Source organism: Bufo gargarizans, chromosome 6, assembly GCF_014858855.1.
Source record: "Bufo gargarizans isolate SCDJY-AF-19 chromosome 6, ASM1485885v1, whole genome shotgun sequence".
Classification (NCBI taxonomy): domain Eukaryota; kingdom Metazoa; phylum Chordata; class Amphibia; order Anura; family Bufonidae; genus Bufo; species Bufo gargarizans.
In genome coordinates, this window is record NC_058085.1 from 278,251,430 (window position 1) to 278,278,532 (window position 27,103).

The 27,103-nt window shown below is 46.8% G+C and overlaps 1 protein-coding gene across 1 annotated transcript; it reads right to left on the reverse strand.

Moving 5' to 3' along the window:
- Positions 1-3,498: 3,498 nt before the first annotated feature.
- Positions 3,499-22,746, reverse strand: CTSZ (cathepsin Z). Its single transcript, XM_044298848.1, has 6 exons — positions 22,592-22,746; positions 19,289-19,452; positions 14,863-15,042; positions 13,160-13,310; positions 6,165-6,330; positions 3,499-4,185 (listed from the first exon to the last, which is right to left on the reverse strand). Exons 1-6 carry the CDS (start codon positions 22,726-22,728, stop codon positions 4,072-4,074), a joined length of 912 nt encoding a protein of 303 aa, XP_044154783.1. The 5' UTR covers positions 22,729-22,746; the 3' UTR covers positions 3,499-4,071.
- Between the last annotated feature and the right edge of the window lie 4,357 nt (positions 22,747-27,103).

A 27,103-nucleotide genomic window follows, 5' to 3' on the forward strand; every position in this document is an offset into this window, starting at 1 on the left:
GGGTCCACTAACACCACCACGACCATGTCCACGTCCGCGTCCCTTACTAGATGTTTTCCTCATTGTTATCGTTCACAACAACAAAAATATTATTTGGCCCAATGTATTGTATTCAAATTCAGCTGAATATAAATTTGAGGCCTAGTATTTAGGCGCTGGGTGACCGGTATAGATTTACTGACAGAATTAGACTTGGAAATGCACAGTAGCGTGTGTGTGAAGTTATTCTGAATGACCCTATGTGCACCTTGAATATTATATACCCTTTTAGGGATAGATTTCAAATAGCTCTGATACAGCAGAAACCACTAAATTATGAAATTGCTAAATTGTGAATTGTATTTCAACCCAGAACAAAAAATGTGCTTTGACGGACACTAAATAACTTGCCCAGCCAGAACAGTACAGCGGTAACGACAGATTTAGCGGGATATCAATTTGAGGCCTAGTATTTAGGCGCTGGGTGACCGGTATGGATTTACTGACAGAATTAGACTTGGAAATGCACAGTAGCGTGTGTGTGAAGTTATTCTGAATGACCCTATGTGCACCTTGAATATTATATACCCTTTTAGGGATAGATTTCAAATAGCTCTGATATAGCAGAAACCACTAAATTATGAAATTGCTAAATTGGGAATTGTATTTCAACCCAGAACAAAAAATGTGCTTTGACGGACACTAAATAACTTGCCCAGCCACAACAGTACAGCGGTAACGACAGATTTAGCGGGATATAAATTTGAGGCCTAGTATTTAGGCGCTGGGTGACCGGTATGGATTTACTGACAGAATTAGACTAGGATATGGCCAAAAAATAACCACACTATTGCTGGTTAAATGCACTTGGTGTGACAGCTTGACCAACCACACTACTGAGGGTTAAATGCACTTGGTGACGGGCGCAGCTTGCCCCTGATGTAGTATATGGCCAAAAAATGAACAGACTATTGCTGGTTAAATGCACTTGGTGTGACAGCTTGACCAACCACACTACTGAGGGTTAAATGCACTTGGTGACGGGCGCAGCTTGCCCCTGATGTAGTATATGGCCAAAAAATGAACAGACTATTGCTGGTTAAATGCACTTGGTGTGACAGCTTGACCAACCACACTACTGAGGGTTAAATGCACTTGGTGACGGGCGCAGCTTGCCCCTGATGTAGTATATGGCCAAAAAATGAACAGACTATTGCTGGTTAAATGCACTTGGTGTGACAGCTTGACCAACCACACTACTGAGGGTTAAATGCACTTGGTGACGGGCGCAGCTTGCCCCTGATGTAGTATATGGCCAAATAATAAACAGACTATTGCTGGTTAAATGCACTTGGTGTGACAGCTTCACCCTGATGTAGGCTTTAGCCAAAAAACAACCACACCATTGAGGGTTAAATGCACTTGGTCGCAGCTTGTGCTGGTGCACCACAAGACACAAAATGGCCGCCGATCACCCCAGAAAAAAGTGACTGACAAACGGTCTGGGCAGCCTAAAAACAGTGAGCAATTGAGTATCAGCAGCTCAATGACCCACAGCTGCAGATCGATCAATAATCAAGTCCTTTGGAGGAGTTAATCTGCCTCATCTCGCCCTACTGTCGCAGCCGCAACCTCTCCCTACGCTAATCAGAGCAGAGTGACGGGCGGCGCTATGTGACTCCAGCTTAAATAGAGGCTGGGTCACATGGTGCTCTGGCCAATCACAGCCATGCCAATAGTAGGCATGGCTGTGACGGCCTCTTGGGGCAAGTAGTATGATTCTTGTTGATTGGCTGCTTTGCAGCCTTTCAAAAAGCGCCAAGAAAGCGTCACAAAAGCGCCAAGAAAGCGACGAACACCGAACCCGGACTTTTACGAAAATGTCCGGGTTCGGGTCCGTGTCACGGACACCCCAAAATTCGGTACGAACCCGAACTATACAGTTCGAGTTCTCTCATCCCTAGTTCTGACCATGTGGATGAAGTAGATTTGGCTTCCCTAGAATTCGTCCTATGGAGGTATGTACAGAGCAGTACACGTCTACTCCTTGTACTATGGAGGTTCAGACTTTTGCACATAGGACCTAGCCTACAGGCTTGTACTATGGAGGTTCAGATATTTGCAACTAAGATCTAGCCTACAGGCTTGTACTATGGAGGTTCAGACTTTTGCACATAGGACCTAGCCTACAGGCTTGTACTATGGAGGTTCAGACTTTTGCACATAGGACCTAGCCTACAGGCTTGTACTATGGAGGTTCAGACTTTTGCACATAGGACCTAGCCTACAGGCTTGTACTGTGGAGGTTCAGATATTTGCAACTAAGACCTAGCCTACAGGCTTGTACTATGGAGGTTCAGATATTTGCAACTAAGATCTAGCCTACAGGCTTGTACTATGGAGGTTCAGACTTTTGCACATAGGACCTAGCCTACAGGCTTGTACTATGGAGGTTCAGACTTTTGCACATAGGACCTAGCCTACAGGCTTGTACTATGGAGGTTCAGACTTTTGCACATAGGACCTAGCCTACAGGCTTGTACTGTGGAGGTTCAGACTTTTGCACATAGGACCTAGCCTACAGGCTTTTACTGTGGAGGTTCAGACTTTTGCACATAGGACCTAGCCTACAGGCTTTAACTGTGGAGGTTCAGACTTTTGCACATAGGACCTAGCCTACAGGCTTGTACTGTGGAGGTTCAGACTTTTGCACATAGGACCTAGCCTACGGAAGCCCAGGAGATCCAGCCTGAGCGCCTGGTCTCCTAGGCAACTGTCAGCGTCTCACTGTGAGAGACGCTGACAGTTCAATTCAGTGCAATACAGAAAACCATATGGCATTTCTTTCCTTCTGCGCCCTGCTGTGTGCCTTTACAACAGTTTACGATCACAAATGGGGTGTTTCTGTAAACTACAGAATCGGGGTAATAAATATTGAGTTTTGTTTGGCTGTTAACCTTTGCTTTGTTACTGGGAAAAAAAATGGATTAAAATGGAAAATCTGCCAAAAAAGTGAAATTCTGAAATTTCATCTCCATTTTCCTTTTTTAATTCTTGTGGAACACCTAAAGGGTTAACAAAGTTTGTAAAATCAATTTTAAATATCTTGAGGGGTGTAGTTTTTAAAATGGGGTCATTTTGGGTGGTTTCTATTATGTAAGCCTCACAAAGTGACTTCAGACCTGAACTGGTCCTTTTAAAAAGTGGGTTTTGGGAATTTTCTGAAAGATTTCAAGATTTACTTCTAAGCCTTTTAACGTCCCCAAAAAATAAAATGGCATTCACAAAATGATCCAAACATGAAGTAGACATATGGGGAATGTAAAGTAATAACTATTTTTGGAGGTATTACTTACTGTCTATTATAAAAGTAGAGAAATAAAAAAAAAATGTAAATTTGCTAATTTTTTTAAATTTTTTGGGTAAATTTAGTATTTTTTTTATATAAATACAATCTCCATTTTACCACTGTCATGAAGTACAATATGTGACGAGAAATCAATCTCAGAATGGCCTGGATAAGTAAAAGCGTTTTAAAGTTATTACCACATAAAGTGACACATGTCAGATTTGCTAAAAATGGCCAGGTCCTGAAGGTAAATACCAGCTTGGTCTTGAAGGGGTTAAGAGAACAAAAAGCAGCATAAAGTTCAGCCAGATTCCCTTTAAATCATGGATGCATAATGCATAGACGGCGCTGTCAGTATCGTCATCTGTCTGTTGCTGCAAATTCACATCAGTAGGTATAATAGTAATAACCAGTATCACTTGGGCTTCGGCGTTGAGGATCGCAGTGCCTCTCGCCTTCCCTTGCTTGCCTGTTTTTTTTGTATGACAGGTGGTCAGATTGCACATGATACAGGGTATTCTTAAAATAGTCCAGATAAAAATCATAATCTATACAATGGAGTTTAGCATAGTCATAGATATTAAGAGAAGGCGTCTTGTTGGCATTGCGCTCCAGTCACTGTCCAAGCAACAAAACCTAGATGGTGCTGGGATTCTCTGGGGCTGTAAGCAGCTTCTGGCCTGGGATTGTCATTGTTGGCAAGGGGGGAAATGCAGCTTCTGTGTTGTCAGACCACTGCATCATCATGGGACTATTACATCTCCATAAACACAGTCCTCTTCAATGGCCAGGTTATAGTCCGCTCCCTGGCCGCCTTTGTACGTGCTTGTCACTATTCGCAGCCATCCCTTCTCACCCTACAAACAAATGGAGACATGTTAAATGCAAATTTTGCTGTAAACTGCACCCTGTGCATTGCAAGGGCTATAATCCTTGGTGTAAGGCTACATGCACAAGACAGTGGAAAAACAAAGCCATAAAAGGGGTTATCCGGTAATAAATATCAGATTGGCGGGGGTTCCGCCGCGGCCCCTTCCTAGGCCCATGTGACGTCGCCGTACATCAGTCACATGGCCTAGTTGCAGCTCGGCTCCATTGAAGTGATTGCAGCTGAGCTGCAATACCAAGCATAGCCACTATACAATATACGGCGCTGTGTTTCGGAGAGATGTCTGGAGGCGGCTCCCTGAAATAGCTGATCGGCGGGGGGAGACTCGGACCCCCGCCGTTCTGATAATGATGATCTGTAGTATAGGTCCTCATTATATATTACTGGGTAACCCCTTTAAAAAAACGCACACGCTGTCAGTTTTTCATGGCCATTGTGCATAAGTGTGTGTGCATCCATTTTCTGGCTATGTATCCTCTTTTCAATGGCCGTTTTGCATCCATTCAAAACGGATGTAGTTCATTGTTGCGTGTTGTTTTTTTTTTTTAATAACAAACCCAACCCCTGCAGTGACCTCAGTAAACCTAATGCTGCCTGAACATCAAATGCCCCCTTTAGTAGTCCCCAATATATATATTGTCCCTCAGTATATTGAATGTCCCTGTTAGGCCCCTTTCACACGAGCGAGTATTCCGCGTGGGTGTAATGCGTGATGCGAATGCATTGCGCCCGCACGGAATCCGGACCCATTTATTTTAATGGGGCTGTGTACATGTGCGTTGGTTTTCATACATCACTTGTGCGTTGCGTGAAAATCGCAGCATGTTCTATATTCAGCGATTTTCACACAATGCTGGCTCCATAGAAGTGAACGGGGCTGCGTGAAAATCACATTGCTGGCGCAAGCAAGTTTTTCATAGATGGTTGCTAAAAGATGTTTGTAAACATTCCGTTTTTTTTATCACGGATGGAAAAAAACTGAACGTGATCACAGGCAAAACTGAATGACTTTGTCCTGCGAAATCGCACATTTTTCACTGAACGCATTCGCAACGCATCCAGACCTAATCTGGACACGCTCGTCTGCAAGGGGCCTTAGTGCTTAGTACCTCATTCACTTGCAGGCACTGGAGCACTTGCTCCTCACTAGAGGCAGTAGGACCCGCACTTCCAGCGTGATCATGTAACGTCATCACACTGGGGGAGAGCAGGTCCTGCTGCCTCAAGTGAGGAGCAAGTGCTCCAGCCTTTACAAGTGGATGATTTTTAAAAAAAATTTAACCACTGAAAGGCCCTTTTTTTATTATTTTTTTATTTATTTATTTTTTATATACAGTGCACCCATTTTTAACCACTTTAACCGTTAGACGGGTGCATCCTATCTAAACAGACGTTAAAAAGCATCCCATTGATTTCAATGGGGTACGTCTGTCCTATTTTTTGACGGCCATGTGAATAGCCCCATAGACTTTGGTTGTAAAAATGTCCATCATATTGCTGTTTTTCATTGTTGCGTGTATATAGCCTAAATCGGACAGAATTTCGCGCAAGGATAAGCAAATATGGGTACGAGGTCTACAATATGCTGTGATTTCTGTGCTGAGTTTTTTCGCTCCAGGTAGATAGGGTTTTCAGAATTCATCCTTGTGCACTGTACTGTAAGTTGCACTGGTTGCAGAAATCATCGGCAGTTTTTGAAATTGGCCTGTTCACACAGGGCAGATTTTTATTTGCTAAAATTTCTGCCCCTGTCCCATTCATCTGATTGGGTATTGCAGAAACCCGTGCACATACTGCAGTAACAACAGCAGGCATATGGGTGAAATAGATTTTCAGTTAGAGTAGTTTCTACAACACATCTGCCACGTGTGAACAGAGCCTAGTGGCCACAACTACTATCCAGGCAGTGCGTTCTGCAACAAGCGTTGATCCGGAGCAATTGCTTACCCAAGGTTCTCCCCAGGAGTTGCGAACCACCCAGTACTCCACTCCACTTTCATCCACGCCCCATCCAGCCACTGAGACAATGTGATTCACCATCGGGTTTGGCTGGTACTCGGCATACAGCCCTCCAGTATAGGCATCAAGCTTTTCTGTAGCCATTATTCCACAGCTGAAGAACACAACAATAAAAGGGTTAATTTTGATGTTTATGCCATGATTGATGTGAAAAATTAAAATCGGACATCACATAGCACATGATAATCTCTTTCTAACAAATCTAGAACCAGCCCTGTACCTCACATGGATCCAGAGATCTCCACATTTATTGCTACATTATCTTCAGCCTGGCAGCTCACGGGGCGTGCCCTTTCTGCTGCAGCTCTCTCTGACCACAGACTGGATCTGCGGTTTGCCTACCGCAAAATGGACACGATCATGTGCATGACGCCTACGACTGTAATCTTGGCCACAACACTTGTCACATCACTAAATATCTCTGTCTACCAGCGCAGCCACTAAATGGGGTCGCAGCACGACTCACAAGTCGCCACAGCTGCAAAAATATCCAGCACCTGAAAAATCACAACCCTGTGTGGGGAAGAAAAATGGGGCCTATGCAGCCCACCAGATTTAATATAATGATGCCAGCTCCTAGCACATACCTCCTGACAAAATTATACAGAGGTGCACCTTATCCTAAATTTCTTAGTTATTATCGGACCTAAAGGAATATTCCTCATTGTAAAAGTAAGTTACAGATTAGTAAAAGGTTACAGTGCTGATCACATATGGATGCCTGTGCTTAAAAACTATCTCCATAGATGCAAAATGGATAACAAAACCCATGATGTATTCAGACACAGTCACACTTTGTATTTTTATAGCCCTGTCATTATAGCACTTACATATGCCGCAAAGCTGTAGACGTCTCTCACATAACTCCATGTCTCCAATGGGGCTCACAATCTAATTTCCTCGACGACCAGGAGAACATACAAAAACTATGTGGTTGTTGTGTTTGGTCACAATCGAACACAGTTCTATAGAAAAACTTCAGACATAATAAGGGAGATTTATCAAAAGCCAATCAGATTGATTCTTTCATTCTTCAAAGGAGCTCTGAGAAAATGAAAGGTGGAATCTGATTGGTTGCTATGGGCCTTGCACCAGTTTTGATAAATCTCCCCCAATGTGCTCGAGTGAAGACATCCTTAGACTGGTTTCCATGGCACAAGTTATTTCCTCCAGTTGTCCACCTCATTCCCACAAATGGTGGGTAGTAATCTGTGTGTAAAAAGGTAGACTTGATCCTCATAAAAGCTGAGCAAATCAATTCTAAACAAATCGAATTTGTGTGAAATCCAAATTCTATAGGCTATTTGTTACCCCCACAACCGTGCGTTTACCCAGAGCCATACTTGTGGCTGTCACTTTGAAGGGGTTATCCAAAGCTGTAAACCCCCTTCCCCCTACCCACAATGCCCAGGCCCTTCATAAGACAATAATTACCTTGATCCCTGATGCCTATGTCCTCCCAGATCCCTCCACAGCAGTCGCTGCATCTCACAACATCCATCGACGGGGGTGTAGCCAATAGCCGGCCCCTCATGTCACGTGTCACCATCGTGGCATGCTATTGGCTGCCAGGGCCGGACTGGGGATAAAAACCAGCCCTGGAAAAAGTTGCATACCAGCCCCACAACGTTGCGTCATTATTTACTTGTTTATAAAAGGGGAAAGCATTCATTTTAAAACACGTGTGTAAACACGAATATGAACTTTGCCCCACAATAGCTCTTTTGTAGAACCCCATTGTTCATATTACCATTTTACTGGCTAGGGCAGCGCTAAATCCCAGCCATCAGTGCCGTTGACGTCACCGGGGTTCCTGGCAGCCCCATGGAGAGCCCCGGCACGTCACCAGATCTTCAAAAAATGCCTTTGCCCTGCGCGATTTAGCGCAGGGCAAAGGAGAGAATCGGAGCATGAACTGCTCCGATGCTCAAGTCAGAGGGCCTGCCTGGGTGAAAATGGATCGATGTCCGGGTTCAGCTCTGAACCCGAACAAACCCCTTTAATTTATACTCAGATATAGTTCTCCTGTAAGTACCTGGCCTTCCCCCTCTGTCCTCCTCTTCCTCACCCCCTTCCCCTTCTGTCCCTCTTGAATGTATGTCAGCAGCAGCACCAGGAGAAGGACTGGAGCTGCAGGCTGCACAGGGACAAGTGAGTGACTGGCAACCCCTTCCTGCTGTCACAGAGTTGCTGGGTTCTCCTGGAAAAGTTGTTGAAGTGCAGCTGCCTGGAGGTGGTGGGCTCCAAGCTTCTCACAGCCACTCTGTCCATCATGCATGGAGTTTCAGCTGCCTGGAAGTGACCTCCAGGCTTCTATGTAGGAAGGCACAGTAGACTGCTGGGAGCTGCCTGTGTGGAGGCTGAGCAGCCTGCTGGATGCAGAGAGCTGTGTGATCACTGTCCCCTCCTGTACAGAGAGCAGCAAGGGACTCTCCAGGAGTGGCATCGGCTGGGCAGATCCGCTTCTAGGATGTGGGCTCCATGGGCACTCTGTAACCCTCACATGCTTCTTTATACATCACAGCAAGGAGATTGGGGCAGTTGACAGCAGGGCTCCGGCTGGAGGTAGCACTTTGTGAAAGGTTGTCACACAGGTTGTCAGGGGCTGGGAGTGGAGAACATCTTGGTGTGTAACCTGGTGTCACTGTGCTGTACAAAGGACCTGCTGGGCATGGTGCCTCCACAGAGGGCAGGGAATCAGATTGACTGAGGAGGGCTTGTACTTTGGAGAAGAATATGTGGCTTCATGTGACAGAGCAGAGGAATCGCACAGAAGAGTGTGTGGATGAGGATACGTCGTGTCTCCAGGAGCTCTGCCGCTGACATCTCCAAGTGACAGACACTGCTGGACCCCCCTGGCACCCTGCACACAGAGCCTTACTGTATGTATGGCTGGTGCCAACTTGTGATCAGATCTGACAGTCTGAAGCCAGGAAGCGCTGCCACCCTGTCCCCAGGTCTGCTCTGTGCATGCACCCAGAGCCCTCTGTGCCCACGCCAGTGATGCCATGTCCCGCAACCATAGTGGAGGTGATGTGGGAGGCTCTGGGCTCTGGATAAAAAGCAGCTCTGGAGGTAAAGGCAGGGGCAGGGACCGTTACTACGGCACGAAAGATGTGGAGTCGGGGCAACAGGGTGCTGTTGAACTCCAGTAGAGGGGATGGGCTGCTTCTCCTGGGCACCGGTGACACTGGCAGGGGCAGCGGTGTGGGACCAGGAGGGGGCTTGCAGGAGAGCCGCCGTGGGAAGCAGGGAGCTCGCATGAGCTTATTGGGGAAGCCGCTGTCGTACAACAGCAGCCAGAGCTGCCGGAGGAACGTGAAGTACCGGAGGCTGCATAACTACCTGTGCAACGTGCTGGAGAGACCCCGGGGCTGGGCATTTGTCTACCACGTCTTTGTGAGTACCGGACACCGTGCTGCTGTGTATAATGCACCGCCACTCGCCACATGTGGGCATGGCCCTGACATCAAATACATATCAGGGAAAGCTATACTGTGCATTTATAATGTGTGCAGGGTGCCTGGGGAGTCCAGCAGGGTCTGTCACTTGGAGATGTCAGGGGCAGATCTCCTGGAGACACGACGTATCCTCATCCACACACTCTTCTGTGCGATTCCTCTGCTCTGTCACATGAAGCCACATATTCTTCTCCAAAGTACAAGCCCTCCTCAGTCAATCTGATTATCTGCCCCCTGTGGAGGCACCATGCCCAGCAGGTCCTTTGTACAGCACAGTGACACCAGGTTACACACCAAGATGTTCTCCACTCCCAGCCCCTGACAACCTGTGTGACAACCTTTCACAAAGTGCTACCTCCAGCCAGAGCCCTGCTGTCAACTGCCCCAATCTCCTTGCTGTGATGCATAAAGAAGCATGTGAGGGTACAGAGTGCCCATGGAGCCCAGATCCTAGAAGCTGATTTGCCCAGCCGATGCCACTCCTGGAGATTACTGTAAACTGGAGACTGTATGTAAACTAATAGTATACACTACATAACCCTGGCAGCCTGCACAGTCACATGTGGGCACAGCCCTGGCATCCAATACATATCACAGAGAGCTATACTGTGCATTATAAGCTATACTGCACAGTATAGCTCTCTGTGATATACCATATTTTTCGCCGTATAAGACGCACCTAGGTTTTTGAGGAGGAAAATAAGAAAAAAAATATTTTGAACCAAAAGGTGTGCTTTTGGTGGGTTTTGAACTAATTGTGGTCTGTGGATGGCACTATTACTGGGGATCTGTGGCTGACGGACACTGTTATGGGGGGATCTGTGGCTGACGGACACTGTTATGGGGGGATCTGTGGGTGACGCACTGTTATGGGGGGATCTGTGGGTGACACACTGTTATGGGGGATCTGTGGGTGACGCACTGTTATGGGGATCTGTGGGTGACGCACTGTTATGGGGGATCTGTGGGTGACGCACTGTTATGGGGGATCTGTGGGTGACGCACTGTTATGGGGGATCTGTGGGTGACGCACTGTTATGGGGGATCTGTGGGTGACACTTATGGGGGATCTGTGGGTGACACTTATGGGGGATCTGTGGGTGACACTTATGGGGGATCTGTGGGTGACACTTATGGGGGTCTCTGTGTATGACAGTTATGGGGGGGATCTGTGGATAACACATATATAGCATCTTATGCTATGTGTCATCCACAGATCCCCTCCATAAGTGTCCCTGCAGTGAATGACCCTCAATACAGGGCTGGGGGCCGGCATCTGGCTTTATAATGACAGCGGGGCCCGTGCAGTGACTATTCTACTACACGGGCCCCGCTCACTGTATAATCGTATGTCTAATAGTAAATAGTTATGTGCATAATCGCATAATGAGCGGAGTACTTACAACTACAAGCGCTCGCCGAGAGGAGGGAGGGGGCAGGCCGGGAGGACAAGCGCTGGCAGCGTGAGTCATACGTCATGCGCCCACGCCGCCTGCTTCATTCATAAAGTGGGCGGCGCAGGCGCGTGACGTACGACTCACACACTGCCAGCGCCCGTCCTCCCAGCCTGCCTCCTCCCTCCTCTCGGCGAGCGTTTGTAGTTGTAAGTACTCTGCAAAAAATTTGCGCCAAAAATTCGCACAAAAATTTGCGCAAAAAAATCGCGCGGAAATTCGCAAATCGCTAAATAAGCTGCATTCGCCGTGCAGGCTGTCAGGGTTATGTAGTGTATATTAGTGTACATACAGTCTTAAAATTTATAGGACTGTATGTAAATAATATACACTACATAACCCTGACAGCCTGCACAGTCACATGTAGGCACAGCCTGGCCCCTTCTTACCCCCAGTATTTGCGGCTCCTCAAGTCCTCTCAGGGCTGTTTGCATCGGTCATGACGGCGGGCGGCAGACACAGGGGTCGGGCTCTGCTTCCGGTCTGCGGCCTGGGCCCGGCATATTGAATGTGGAGGTGAGGCCACTTGCAGGAAGTCAGAGAGGGGCAGCCACACACAGGACAGCAAGCCAGGAGGATCACGGGCTGCTGCTCACAGTGACACCAGGTGGTCGGAGGGAGAAGTGCCGCTCCCACGGAGGCCGGCTGCTGGCCTGCTCAGCTCCACCCACCGGCCACCACTGCAGAGCTTTCAGATTCGGCCTGCCGGCCGCCGAAAAGGTGCAGACACATCGTAAAGCGGCCCCAGGGCCGGCGGCCTACCGGGAAATTTCCCGGTATCCCGGTGGGCCAGTCCGGCCCTGTTGGCTGCATTGACAGCTGTGGAGGGATCCGGGAGGACACAGGCGTCAGGCATCAAGGTAATTATTGTCTTATGAGGGGCCTGGGCATTGTGGGGAGTGGGGTTACAGCTTTGGATAACCCCTTTAACTTTACTAATGCTGTCTTGGCAGTAAAGATCTTGAAAGGAGTTGCACACAGTTGTAGGAGACCCCAAAATGTCATCCACAACTTTTCAAGGCAACTTGTGCACTTTCGATTTGGGTCGAATTTATTCGGACCTGAATCGAATTTCAAGAAATGTGCTCATCGCTATGGCTCATCGTTCTCTGATGCGTGTAATCTCTTCCTTGTACATTCTTGTCTTCCCTGTTCCTCCTCGATCATTTGCATATCCTACACCATATCAACCACCCACGGAGCAGATGTAACAACTTTACTGTAGATCCCTTATCTACCTGGAGGCCGAAGTTCACAGCTTAAGGGCTTATGCACACGGCCGTGGCCTGGCAGTGCCCATATTGAGGCCCACAAACAGCTTGAATGGGTCCGCAATCTGGAAGGTCGGTGCGGAACGGAGGCAAATTGCGGATCTGCAAAACACGGATACCGGCCATGTGCATTCCACATTTTGGGGAACTGAATGGCCGGCCCCTAATAGAACAGTTCTATCCTTGTTCATAAAACAGACAAGAATAGGACATGTTTGATTTTTTTGCAGGGCCGTGGAACGGACCTACGGATGTGACTGCAGCCCCATGGAATTTAATAGACCTGCAACCGACAAGGTGGCGCAGTTCTATTCATCTGCATTGTGTTGGGCGATGCGCCAATTTTGTTAAAATAGTCGCATTGGGAGGTAGCAGCGGGTCCGCAATATATGGGCACAGGCCACATACACACCATAGCACTTGAATGTGTCTGCAGTCCCGATGATACGGTGCGTTGCGGAATGGAGGCACAGATCGGAAGCACTACAGAGTACTTCCGTTTTTTTTTTTGCTGTCCGTGCCTCCGCACAGCAAAAAAGCAGTGCAGTCGGATGCTGACGTCTACCCCAAGTCAATGGGTCTGCATCTAAAGACGGTGGGCACACGGTTGGTGCACGTTCGTGTGCATGAGTCCTTGGGGTACAGCAGAAGTAGCCATCTTTCAGTGATACTGCCTCAGTTAGTCCCTAGTCTATTGCATCCACTGCTGTAATGAAATGAGCCGTTTCATTTCTCACCTTATGGGTCCATTCTTGTAGATCTCAGCCATCATCTTCTCCCTCCCGCTGACCTCACCGTAGTCACCGACCTTCCACAGAGTGTAATTGGAGAGGTAGAAGCATTTGTTGAATGTGGAGCAGGTACCGCATTGGTTGAAGTTGTTGCACTCTAAACAATAAGGAATAACATTGCAAATGAGATCCACACCCTTCGTCAACTTTGACCGACTGCTTTGTGCACATTATCATGTATTCCTTTTATTCCTTTGCCTTTCTGTATCATTTTTATCCTTTGCTGTATGTTTAGAAATAATGGAGCAGAGCTTTCATGAAGCTGTATTTTGTACTAGAATTCTGTCTTGCGATACAAGGTTGCAGGAGTGCGCAAGGTTGGGAGTTATAGGGGCCATAACTATGACAAGTATGTCTTCTGATACCTTCTATTTTCTGGGGATGGTGCTCCGCTAAGGGGGGGCTGCTGCAGCCAGTTGTCCTACAGCCTGACACAGATTTGTAGGGAGGTGGGGGCGTCTGATCTTCTGGAACACATGTACAATTCTTTATATATTTCTCACTGTTTTAATTCCACTATAAGACAAAATAGTAACAATTTTGTGTAATTTCTACATTCATTATTCATTTTAGGGGAGCACCATAGCTGGGGGGTTTTAGGGGCACTGAATTATCACCTTTCTGGGAGTACATTGACAACTGGTAATGGCTATCAATGTTATGGAGGGACAGACTGGTTTTGTGAATGATGTTGCCTACTATGGTTATCAATGTTATAGAGCAGGGATATCAAACTTGTGTCCCTCCAGCTGTTGCAAAACTACAACTCCCAGCATGCTCTGATATCAGTAGGCTGTCTGGACATGATGGAAGTTGTAGTTTTGCAATAGTTGGAGGGCCACGAGTTTGACATCTCTGTTGTAGGGACTGTCTAAGATACTAACTTTAATAACCTTAACAAAGAATAGGCCTTAAATGTTTGATCATTTGCGGAAGGTGTGTGTGTGGGGACGGGGGGGGGGGGACTGGGGGGGGGATCTGACTTTCGGAAGCCTATTGTCAAGCACAAGGAAGGAGATGCTGCTTGTCCCATTTACTTGAATGCTGCAGTAAAGGGCACAGCCTGTTGAAGGGGACACAGCACTTGTAGGGTACCATGGTTCCCTTACGCCTCCTGTACACGAACGTGTGCGCCCGGTTGCCGTATTGCGGACAGCAATGGGTCCGCCCTTGAATGGGTCCGCAAATCCGGAGATGCAGAACGGAAGTACGGAACGGAACCCTATGGGAGCACTACAGAGTGCTTCCGTGGGGTTTCGTCCCGTACTTTCGTTCTGCAAAAAGATAGAACATGTCCTATCTTTTTGCGGAACGGCCGGATCGCGGGCCCATTAATGTGAAAGGGTCCGCGATCCGCTGAGGCTGCCTCACGGACAGTGTTCGTGCATTGCGGGCCGCAGCGCGACCACGGGGCGCGCACATTCGTGTGCAGAAGGCCTTATCCTGAAGGTTCACTCATATGTGTGACAAACCTCTGTGTATACCGCTGAATATAAAGAAAGAAAGTAACAAAAAGACTAATGAATTATATGTGATAAAAATGACGGATGACAATGGCCTATAAAGTTACCTGCCATGGACAAAGGGTGACATCTGCCAGTCACTGTGCAGCCCAGTCACCCTATCTGATACTAGTGAGATGCTCCTACCCTGGTCCTTGGCTTGGTAGTTGTTGCAGGTTTCATCCGGGATTCCATGTTGGTGAGCGTACTCCCACACTCCTCCGTGATCACCACCATTGCAGGTTCCTGACTCTCCACAGTCAATCACGTTCTGCACAGACAGGTATGCTGATGGCCACACGCCTTTCCTCTTAATATTAATCCGATCTGTAAGGAAACCATATCATTTTCAATTGTAAGGTGTGGAAAATGCTGCCGTTCCTATGGCGGTGCCCATATACCGGTCATCATCTTACATCTCATAAAGATGATTACATGATTTATGCACTCCTCATTCTATCTTTGATGTAACGCAAATAAGCTATTCATGTTCTGACCTCCTGATAAACTTATGTTTATTTACTACCTGAGCAAGCAGAATTGCAGTGTAAAGCATGGGCGAGCGCGCAGCAGTTCAGAGCAATATCTACCTATGGATGCAGGTGGATTAGCACATATGTAGTCAATATGATTTCTTTTTACTGTGATGATCACATTTGTGGAACAGGAAAGGGGTTTTCTGCAGGAGTTTAAAGGGCCTCTGTCAGCAGATTTGTACCTAGGAAACCTGTTACATGTGCGCTTGGCAGCTGAAGGCATCCGTGTTGGTCCCATGTTCATATGTGCCGGCATTGCTGAGTAAAATTATGGTTAAACATATGCAAATGAGCCTCTAGGAGCAACGGGGGCGTTGCCATTACACCTAGAGGCTCTGCTCTCTTTGCAACTGCTGCACTTTGATTGACAGGGCCCGACAGTGTAAATGTGATCACACCTGGTCCTGACCTCCTGAAGTCTCTCAACGTACAGAGGGTGTAGCGTTTGCAGAGGGGACAAAGCCTCTAGGTGTAATGGCAACGCCCCCGTTGCTCTTAAAGGCTCATTTGCATATAGTAAAACATTATTTTCCCAGCAATGCGGGCACATAGGAACATGGGACCAACACGAAATTCTTCAGCTGTCAACGGGTCAACCAGTTTTATGGGTACTAATCTGCTGACTAATGCCCTTTAACATCCATAAAATATATTAAAGGGATTCTGTCATCAGGATTTCACATTAACACATCAGTCTACCTGATTTAGTTTAAAATATACTAGTCTTATTGCCAGGGGCATTGCTAGGGTCTAAAAACATCTGGGGCCCAAGCCCATGTACAACTGTAGTGTCCCACTAGGTAGGGGTGGGCACTACACAAGGGTCAATTGGTGTGCGCATTACTCTTACTCACAAGGAACAGAAATGTCATATTGAATTCTGCATTTAATGTATGTTTTAATGTGTTGTTATATGCAATGTACCCCTGTCTAATGCAGCAGCAGGCCTAGTTGGGTGTAGTTAGACATCCCAGACACTAGAGGGAGATAGGGAGCCCCTAGTATCAATGTCCAGGCCCAGACAGGGAGAGGGTGTGCAGAGTAGTGATGGGAAGTTCGGATCTTTCACATGAATCGGTTCATTTGAATCAGCTCATTCAAATGAACCGATTCATGAATCGGATCTTCGGTTCACTTCCTGAGCCGGCAGAGGCAAGTGAACTGAAGATCAATGCGCATGCTCAGCTCATCGAATCTTCGGTTCACTTGCTGAGTCGGCTCTCAAGTGAACCGAAGGTCAGAGGGACTGGCTCCTGGCAAACACAGCTCTGCTGCAGTGAAGCAGACTGTGATAAATGTCTGAGAGTTTTAGTTAAAAGAATCGTGTCACCGAGTCCCTACCAGATTCCTGCTCTGCTACATGCTAGATCAATGCCCCCCCTTCCCCACGGACGGACTTACAGGGAGCCGCAGAGCCTGGCAGGGACTTGGTGACTCACGGTTCTTTTAACTCAAAAGAATCAAATGAGTCTCTGACTCATTCGATTCTTTTAACTAATAGACTCAGCCGATTCTCTGAGTCCCTGCGACTCCCCCTGTGCTGTGTCAGTGCTGGCTGCCTCGCTCTGATTGGTTGGAGGGCGGGAAGGGGCGGGGCTAGCGTCCCCTGGAGGCTCCTATTTCACTGGCTGCTGCTGCTTCTATGCTGATCTGACTGAGCCGTTTCATTCGGATTGGCTCAGTCAGAGGAACCGACTCTTCCGGATCAGTGAACTGAATCGGTTCAAAAGAACGATTCGTTCATGATCCGGACATCACTAGTGCAGAGTCAGGAGTCTGAGAAGACAGAGGCCAGTAAGCCTGCTCCTGACATGCAGCTGGATAGCCCTGGCTGCTAGTGATGTCCAGGAGGCTGTTGAGAAGCTCCAGCCTGCCTGAGAACAAGAGAGCCTAAGTTAGCTCTGAAGAGATACCCCAGTTGCAGGAACCAACCTCCTGGGAGAAACCAACAGTTACCCACCTGATAGGAGGAGGCGACCCAGGGTAAGCAAAGTGACCCTGATGGGCAGAGGAACTTAGGAATCATAGCAAGCAATATAATACCTGAGGAAGGAGGTAACCAAGGATATAAGCCACCCTTTTAGGCATCCGGGCCTTGGGAGATATAAAGCCAGAGCAGGAGTTCTAGAAAGGACATTGTACAGTGATTCTAGGAAAAGTACAACCTGCTGCTGAGTGCTTGTGGAATTTACCCTCAGTGTAACTTGCATGACTATTGCCTGCCATACTTGTGAATAAGCCCCTTTTGTGGAACTGTAATCTGAAGACTATACTACTCCCTGCTGTACAAAGTTGGAATTGTCCAGTAAAGTTTACGTTTGGTTCACTGCATACTTGTGTACCTTCATCTTTCCAACCACCAACCGGCGTGCCACCGGCCAAAGGCACTGGCGTCACGAATACCACAGGGACCTTGCCCCAGGCACACAAAATACCTGTAACACCCAGGGCACCTCAACTACCATCAGGCCTGGTCCCTATCTACAGAGCGTGCCCCAGAGGAACTGTGTCTACCTCTCCTTCACTGCCACGCGCCTGCCCAGGGTTCTTCAAATATAGTGAGTACCCTCGATTGCCCATAACTGTGACCTCACTTCGTCATCCCCTGCAGGTCTGGCGTGTTGCACAACGCCCCCATGAAGCCATACCCCCACCCCGTGAACCCATCGCCACCGGGGGAGGGAAGGGAATGTCCTTCACAGTAGTTTTTAACCCTTTTCAGCAGTCCCCCCTTCAGTGAATGGAGGACTGCTGAAAGTGGTTAATAACTACTGTGAAGGGCCTAGCCGCCCGGGCAACCCCACAGATCATCCTCCCACTCCCCTTGTACTTGTTCCGCTGATCCGCTACTTGCGGGCTGCATGGGCATGAGTTCAGTCACTTCGGTGCGCAATCCGGTCCTGCAGCGCGTGATCCCGCGAGACCCGTGACCTACAGCGGCAGATTTTGCCGGATCACGCACCGCAGGATGGAATTGCGCACCGAAGTGACTGAACTCATGCCAGTGCAACCCGCAAGTAGCTGAGCAAAATACAAGGGGGGTGGGGAATAGCCAAATAAAAAAATAAATGCTACTAGGCCAGCATAACATTCGGGGCACTGGACAAAACATCCGGGGCTCAAGCCCTTAATATTTTGACCTAACGACACCCCTGCTTATTGCCATATTGCTTTTCATATGCAAATTACCTCTCTAAGGAGCCCAAGGGGCTGTCCCTCTGGCCGTTGGATCCCAGTCGCGCCCATTCTCTTGGAGCCCAGCACCGCCCCACTGCAAACTATTCACTCCTTTCATCACTGACGTCATTGTTCTGGTGCACCATAATCTCGCACATGCGCCCTGGATCCACTCATCAGCGCCCGTGCGGGAAGTCCTGGCAGCAGCCTCAGCAAACGAATTGTGCATGCGCCAGCTGTCTGCGCACTTCGCTCGACCCGGAAAGAAAGAGTGGAGTGGCGCAGTGCAGGAGAGGAGGCACGTTGGCAGCTGGCGCATGCACGCTTCGTTCGCAGAGGCTGCTGCCAGGACACCGCACGGGCGCTGACGAGTGGATCCAGGGTGCATGTACGAGATTACGGCGCACCAGAACAATGACGTTAGCGATGAAAGGAGTCAATAATTTGCAGTGGGGCGGTGCTGGGCTCCAATGGCCAGAGGGGCAGCCCCTTGGGCTCCTTAGAGAGGTAATTTGCGTATGAATAAAAGCAATTTTTTACAGAAATGACAAGACATATGGCAGTAAGTCTAGTATATTTTAAACTAAATTGAGGAGACTGATGTGTTAATGTGAAAAGCGCTGTTGCTAAAATCCTATGTTGCTCCTAATGTTTCCAGTGCTGAGCAGCTCAATGTCGGTCCTGTGTGAGTGAAAGCTGGTCACCAATGTTGACAGGTGTGTGTAGCACAGTACATACAGGACCCAAAGTAATGGAAAGACCTCCATTCATATAAGCCAAACTTTATTTACTAGAGCCCGGACAACCCATGCAGTGTGAAGCCCCCCCGTTCTTCTGGCAGGAGGCACAGTTGGACTCACCTGCCATAGCGCTGGTGCTCCCGTGAGCCCAGCATGATCCACAGTACTGTGGGATGTGCTGGTTTCGGGTAGAGCTGACATAGTTGGTCCCATTTATATTACGCCAGTCCCAGACCTTTGGCAGACTTGTTATTGGGAGGTATTCATGAGGACGTGCGTAGGTTCTGTAGAAAGGTGAGATAATTATAAGTCAATAGATATGAATCTTTACCTGTAGCCCACTGTATTACACAAGGAATCATGGACACCTTGCTGTAAATTATATGACTGTACATCACCATGTAAAACATGAGGCCCAGGCCATGGTATCAGCCACCGAACTCTGAGGCATTTCTAACATTTGTTACAATGTGCTGCAGCAGCTTAGGTGTGTATTATGAGGTTCTGCAGCAGCTGAGGTGTGTATTATGTGGTTTTGCAGCAGATGAGGTGTTTATTAGAAGGTTCTGCAGAAGCAGAGGTGTATTATGAGGTTCTGCAGCAGCTGAGGTGTGTATTATGTGGTTTTGCAGCAGATGAAGTGTTTATTAGAAGGTTCTGCAGCAGCAGAGGTGTTTATTAGGAGGTTCTGAAGCAGCGGAGGTTTGTATTATAAGGTTCGGCAGCAGATGAGGTTTGTATTATGAGGTTCGGCAGCAGATGAGGTGTGTATTATGGAAGTTCTGCAGCTTAAATTATCATAATGAATCATATTAACCGACACCTCTAAATGGTATGTGCATCAGGAAGTGACTCCGCAGGTTTGTTTCAGGAATTTTTTATATCAAGTCTCTGGAGCTTGAAGCACCTAAAAGAACCTCTTATTACAAGAGCCATTGACTCCGCACAGGGATTGCTCAAGGAGACGCCCTGATTTATTTCACAATCTAATCTTGAGATTTGTGACGGGAGCAGCTATAGATGGTTGAGCTTCCTTTATTTCTGTAGACATCAGCACTCCTCATACCGTCAGGTCTACAGATCCCACCGATTTCCATGGAATCTGCTTAAAAACCAATCAAACTGACTGTGTCTGGCCACCTTAACCCTTTCTGGAAAATAGAGTGGAGTGAGGTGCTTCCATTTGCTATTTGTTTGGGGGGGGGGGGGGGTGAACCTGCCCAGGGGCCATGTCCTCACCATAAGGTAACAGCATTGACCTTGAGGCCCTCAAAAGGCTGGAAATAGCTTCTCCTTCCCTTCTGTAAGCCAGTCTGCAGCACCGAGAGTTGTCACACGACCTGACTGGGCACAACTGTACCATCCAGTAGATCTTAAAGAGGACCTGTTACTTCTCCTGACATGTCTGTTTTAGTAACTAAATTCTAATGACAATTCTGGAACATTTATTCTTATCACTGTGTGTTGTGCAATTCCTTTATTATTCCCACAGTCTGACACTATCCAATCAGTGCTGCCAGTGTCAGACTGTTCAGGGAGACACCCTTCAACTGGTAACACCCATCTGGACCTTCATTGCAAACTGCTAGACATACATTCATAACTTCTAGCAGGAATAAGAAAGGAGTGTCATATCATAAAGTCAGAAGAATAGATGTTCCAGAATTGTTATTACATGGTAAATGCAAGTAAACAAGTCAGGAGAGGTTACGGTGCACTATTGCACACTGTTTTGTGTGTTTTTATGTGGCTTTCATGCATTTTTTACTGCAGATTTTTATGTGGATTTATTGTTTGTCATCAACCCCATCTATGGGGAAAACCGCAGAAAGTGTGGAATCGCACAAACAAGTGACAAAGTGACATGCTGCAGATTAAATCCACACAACAGGTCAATTTCTGCATGGAGGAATTAGCAATTTGCGGTCTCCAATGCACGGGCAACATCTGTGAGACGTGGGTCTGTGATCCGTCCGCACCGTAAAAAAATAGAACATGTTCTATTTTTTTGCGATGCGGAGGCACGGACAGAGACCCCACGGAAGCACTCCGTAGTGCTTCCGCGGGGTTCCGTGCCTCTATTCTGCATCGCAGCTCTGGATTCGGGACCCAATCAAGTGTATGGGTCCGCATCCATGAAATACGACCAAGGCCAGGCAACGGCCGCGTGCATGAGGCCTAGCTTTGCGGGTTTTTTCTGCACAAAATCCGTGCAAAAAACGCACTTAAAGGGGTATGCCCATCTTGGACATTGGCAGCAAATGTCCCTCTGGGACTGCACCTATACTTAAAGGGGTTGTCTCATTATAGACAATGGGGGCATATCGCTAGGATATGCCCCCATCGTCTGTCATGAGACAACCCCTTTAAAAAGGAGCCCAGAAAGTACAAGAGGGTGCACCGCGCATGAGTGACCCCCCTCCATTTATTCCTACGGGAGCTACGAAAATAGCTGAGCGCTGGATCGGCTATTTCTGTACTCCCCATTCATTTCATTGGGACTTCTAGCTAAGTGCGCTCCTTGACTATTTTCGGTGCTCCCATAGAAATGAATGTAGGGTAGTAAGTATAGCCCCACAGAATTAATAATGCCCCCATTAGTGCCCCCAGTAATAGTAATGCCTCCATTAGTGCCCCCCAGAATTAATAATGCCGCCAATAATAGTAATGCCTCCATTAGTGCCCCCCAGAATTAATAATGCCCCCAATAATAGTAATGCGCCCATTAGTTCCCCCCAGTAATATTAGTGCCCCAATTAGTGCCCCCCCCCCCCCCCCCCCCCCCCCAATTAATAATGTCCCTTTCTCACCTCGTCCATGGCGCCGCTGTGAAGACTCGCTACTGACTGGAAGCTCAGGACAGGATCTGCGCTCCACTGTGATGACGTCCTGGTCCTGAGCTTCCAGTCAGCAGCGAGTGAGTCTTTTCTTAACACAAGTGGGGAAGGGGGTAAAGGATGTTCTTATAATGAGCGCTCCACAATAGAAGCATCATTAGTGACAGTCCATGTAGGAAAATACTGGCAATGATTATTGTTGGTACAAAAAAATCACCGGCAGGAGCACTAAGTTACCGGCTTGGCCGGTGAGTTACTGGCCGGATGGCAACCCTATGTAGCCTGATGGTGTGACTGAGAAAGTCAAGCGAGGCTGAAAGTCCAGACAAAGGGGATCAGAACAGGAGAATCCATGGGTTTTAGTTGCAGCCTATATTCCCCCATAGGAAACGTTCCGATCAGTATGACAGTGGAGGACCTTCATTTGTTTCTACCTTGTGGGAGATGTTGTACTACAAAAGCCAGCCGTGGTTGGCCAAGTCTGAGGCTGGGATTTGTAGTTCTGCAGCAGCTGTAACTTTTCAGAGAAGTCTTTCTATCCAACCATCTAGTGGACAATTGTCACTGACCTGGCAGCAGGACCTACCTCACTCCGAAGTTGCCTCTGGTTACTGGTTTGTAGCAGTGCTGACCCTCCTGAAAGTAAAGCCCCCCATGAACCCAGGAGAGGAGGGCGAGGAGCAGGATGTGTCTGTACATGGTGGAGAACAGAAAATCTCTCATGTGATAGGCAGGAAGGGACGGTGTACAATCACTGGAGGCACTTCCCCTATTCATGACTCACTGGCATTTTTTTTTTTTTTTGAAGCCTTAAAGAGGTAGCATCTTCTGAATCCGTGGGGGGAGGGGGCAGGCAGTGACTGCAGAGATCTGAGGGGTACATTGCACACAGGCATTCTTCTTCACAAAGAGCCTGCATGGAAAGTCCCAGGGCTGTGTGCCAGTCACACCATCACATGCATGAGCAAGTCTGTGGTGGAAATGTAGACGTGAAAGCTGAGCTTTATGTATCCAACCGCTGTACAATAAATGATACTGAAACCGTGGTGTACAGACAAAAGTCAAAATTGACTGACCTTTAATTGCTACACTTACATGTACAGTTGTGTTCAAAATAATAGCAGTGTGTTTAAAAAGTGAATAAAGCTCAAAATCCTTCTAATAGCTTCTATTTCCATCCACACAAATGCATTGGGAACACTACACATTCTATTCCAAATCCGAACATGAAGAAAAATATATCAAATTTGTGTTGTTCCTGTAAACAAATTGAAAAAAAGTGAATATTACAAAACAGCAGTTTGTATTCTTCTTTAAAAACTCAAACATCTTTCTAATATATAACGTTGAAGGTATGTGTATGTATGTCCGCTAAAGGAATCCGTACCGTCGCATGTACAATCACGGAATTTGGCACACGGGTACATCAGGTGTACGGGAAGGTTTTAGACCGGGTCTCAGCTCTCTAGGACGTACTGTTCCTGAGATAGTCCCAAAAAATGCATTAGCCAATAGAAGCCTGGTCACATGACCCTTATCAGCCAATAGAAGCTCACAGGTCCTCCAGCCTCCACATACACAGTTTTACTCCAGGTTTCCATAAGAACCCAGCCATTTATTTTCACTGCTGTAGGAGAGCTTTAAAGCAAATCTATGATCCTCTGAAAATCCAGTTTATTTGATATGCAAATGAGCCAGTAAGGTGCCCAGAGGGGCATCACTCTTGCAGGAAGGAGCCCAGGCACACGCCCCCTGCCACAATGTGTCCACCCTCAAAAGACTTAAACCCCCGCCCCAAGGACCCACCAAGCCACACCCCTAATCTGGTTAGGCCACGCCCCCTACCATTACTGAGCCGACGGGGATTGAAAAAATGAAGGTAAAAATCAACTTCTGTCAGATGCAGAGGTGGGAGGGTGGGTGACTTTCTCCCTGCAGCTCACACTCAGACAGCACAGTGCTGCTGCCTTAGGCTCCATTCAGACTTCTGTAGTGCATTGCAGATCCGCAATACATCCGGCCGGCACTTCCATCATAATGTGAAAATAGAAAGATCGGCACTCACAATTATATGGGTCACGCAGGATATTTATAATTAGATTAACATTTATTCACATTAAAAACAGAAAACATAATATAATGTACGTATTGGCCAATACTACAAGATTGCTGAGGATATTTGACCAGGTAAATGTGAGCTGGAGCAATTACCCAAATCAATAGGACTCACATAAGAAAAACACCAATTGATATCAATAACATGTATATAAATTGGTTTCCAGTGCCTGGTCAACTTTCAAAAATTGGTTTCCAGTGCCTTCTCAGGAAAAAGTTACAAGAATACTACTGGTAGTGAACATTTTAGACAAAGAACTGATTTGGCATAGGAATTAATTGCCTAAAATTGCTAAGACTAGCCAGCTGTAAAGAACGGAGAGACGGAGGTAAACTCGCGATAACACAGCAACAAGGTAGCGAGACTTGGATACCATCTCGTGATAAAGACGCCACAGGACTGTGGGAAACGAGCGTGATACACGCAAGTAACAGGTGGGAGATTGAACTCTGTGAACAATGGGCTGAGACCTATGACTGTAAAACCGTGAGTACCTCAACAACTCTCTCTCCGTAACACTGATTTGCAATAACACTCATTCCGAATATAGAGTGAGACATCAGTGTTGGCTTCAAATAAGTGGACATATCGAACTTTCTTTCCATCTAAGTTCGTAGTGAACTATCGCTCTATTAAGGTTTGACTGCGAATATATAGGTCCTTCTAAAAAAATTAGCATATTGTGATAAAGTTAATTATTTTCTGTAATGTACTGATAAACATTAGACTTTCATATATTTTAGATTCATTACACACCAACTGAAGTAGTTCAAGCCTTTTATTGTTTTAATATTGATGATTTTGGCATACAGCTCATGAAAACCCCAAATTCCTATCTCTAAAAATTAGCATATCATGAAAAGGTTCTCTAAACGAGCTATTAACCTAATCATCTGAATCAACTAATTAACTCTAAACACCTGCAAAAGATTCCTGAGGCTTTTAAAAACTCCCAGCCTGGTTCATTACTCAAAACCGCAATCATGGGTAAGACTGCCGACCTGACTGCTGTCCAGAAGGCCATCATTGACACCCTCAAGCAAGAGGGTAAGAAACAGAAAGAAATTTCTGAACAAATAGGCTGTTCCCAGAGTGCTGTATCAAGGCACCTCAGTGGGAAGTCTGTGGGAAGGAAAAAGTGTGGCAGAAAACGCTGCACAACAAGAAGAGGTGACCGGACCCTGAGGAAGATTGTGGAGAAGGACCGATTCCAGACCTTGGGGGACCTGCGGAAGCAGTGGACTGAGTCTGGAGTAGAAACATCCAGAGCCACCGTGTGCAGGAAATGGGCTACAGGTGCCGCATTCCCCAGGTCAAGCCACTTTTGAACCAGAAACAGCAGCAGAAGCGCCTGACCTGGGCTACAGAGAAGCAGCACTGGACTGTTGCTCAGTGGTCCCAAGTACTTTTTTCGGATGAAAGCAAATTTTGCATGTCATTCGGAAATCAAGGTGCCAGAGTCTGGAGGAAGACTGGGGAGAGGGAAATGCCAAAATGCCTGAAGTCCAGTGTCAAGTACCCACAGTCAGTGATGGTCTGGGGTGCCATGTCAGCTGCTGGTGTTGGTCCACTGTGTTTTATCAAGGGCAGGGTCAATGCAGCTAGCTATCAGGAGATTTTGGAGCACTTAATGGTTCCATCTGCTGAAAAGCTTTATGGAGATGAAGATTTCATTTTTCAGCACGACCTGGCACCTGGTCACAGTGCCAAAACCACTGGTAAATGGTTTACTGACCATGGTATTACTGTGCTCAATTGGCCTGCCAACTCTCCTGACCTGAACCCCATAGAGAATCTGTGGGATATTGGGAAGAGAAAGTTGAGAGACGCAAGACCCAACACTCTGGATGAGCTTAAGGCCGCTATCGAAGCACCCTGGGCCTCCATAACACCTCAGCAGTGCCACAGGCTGATTGCCTCCATGCCACGCCGCATTGAAGCCGTCATTTCTGCAAAAGGATTCCCGACCAAGTATTGAGTGCATAACTGAACATAATTATTTGAAGGTTGACTTTTTTTGTATTAAAAACACTTTTCTTTTATTGGTCGGATGAAATATGCTAATTTTTTTAGATAGGAATTTTGGGTTTTCATGAGCTGTATGCCAAAATCATCAATATTAAAACAATAAAAGGCTTGAACTACTTCAGTTGTGTGTAATGAATCTAAAATATATGAAAGTCTAATGTTTATCAGTACATTACAGAAAATAATGAACTTTATCACAATATGCTAATTTTTTTAGAAGGACCTGTATACAAGAGTTTGGAAACCATTCAGCTATCTTGCATCTGGGTATTTAGAGTGAAACAGCAACTGTTATGTAAAGTTTGATCAATTGACCCATTGTGACAACCTTGGACAAAAGTTTATATACATGTTATTGATATCAATTGGTGTTTTTCTTATGTGAGTCCTATTGATTTGGGTAATTGCTCCAGCTCACATTTACCTGGTCCTCAGCAGTCTTGTAGTATTGGCCAATACGTACATTTTTATAATGTTTTTTGTTTTTAATGTGAATAAATTTTAATCTAATTATAAATATCCTGCGTGACCCATATAATTGTGATTGCCGATCTTTCTATTTTCACATTCTGTATTTGGTAAACGGGGGCTTACAACTGATCGTGCACCCGGCTAGAATTCCCTACACTTAGTAGAGCCACCCATATCTGAACTGAACCACTTCCAAAGAAATGCCTATTCTTCTCTTGTCTGCGGACAAGAATAGGACATGCTCTATTTTTTTCCGGAGCTGCGGACCGGAAGATCGGGCCGCGCTCCGGAAATATGGATGAGGACAGCACACTGTGTGCTGTCTGCATCTCTTCCGGCCCCATAGAGAATGAATGGGTCCGCACCTGTTCTGCATAATTGCAGAATGGATGCAGACCCATTATACGGATGTGAGAATGGAACCTTAGAGTGAGCTGTTCAATGGGACACGCCCTAGATATGGTTAGACATCCAAAATCGCAG

Coding starts and splice junctions, on each gene's coding strand:
- CTSZ (XM_044298848.1), bottom strand. CDS start 22,728: ATGAGAGATTTTCTGTTCTCCACCATGTACAGACACATCCTGCTCCTC. Junction 19,453..22,591: donor AGAGGCAACTTCGGAGTGAG/GTAGGTCCTGCT, acceptor ACCTTTCTACAG/AACCTACGCACGTCCTCATG. Junction 4,186..6,164: donor ACTCCTGGGGAGAACCTTGG/GTAAGCAATTGC, acceptor ATTTGTTTGTAG/GGTGAGAAGGGATGGCTGCG.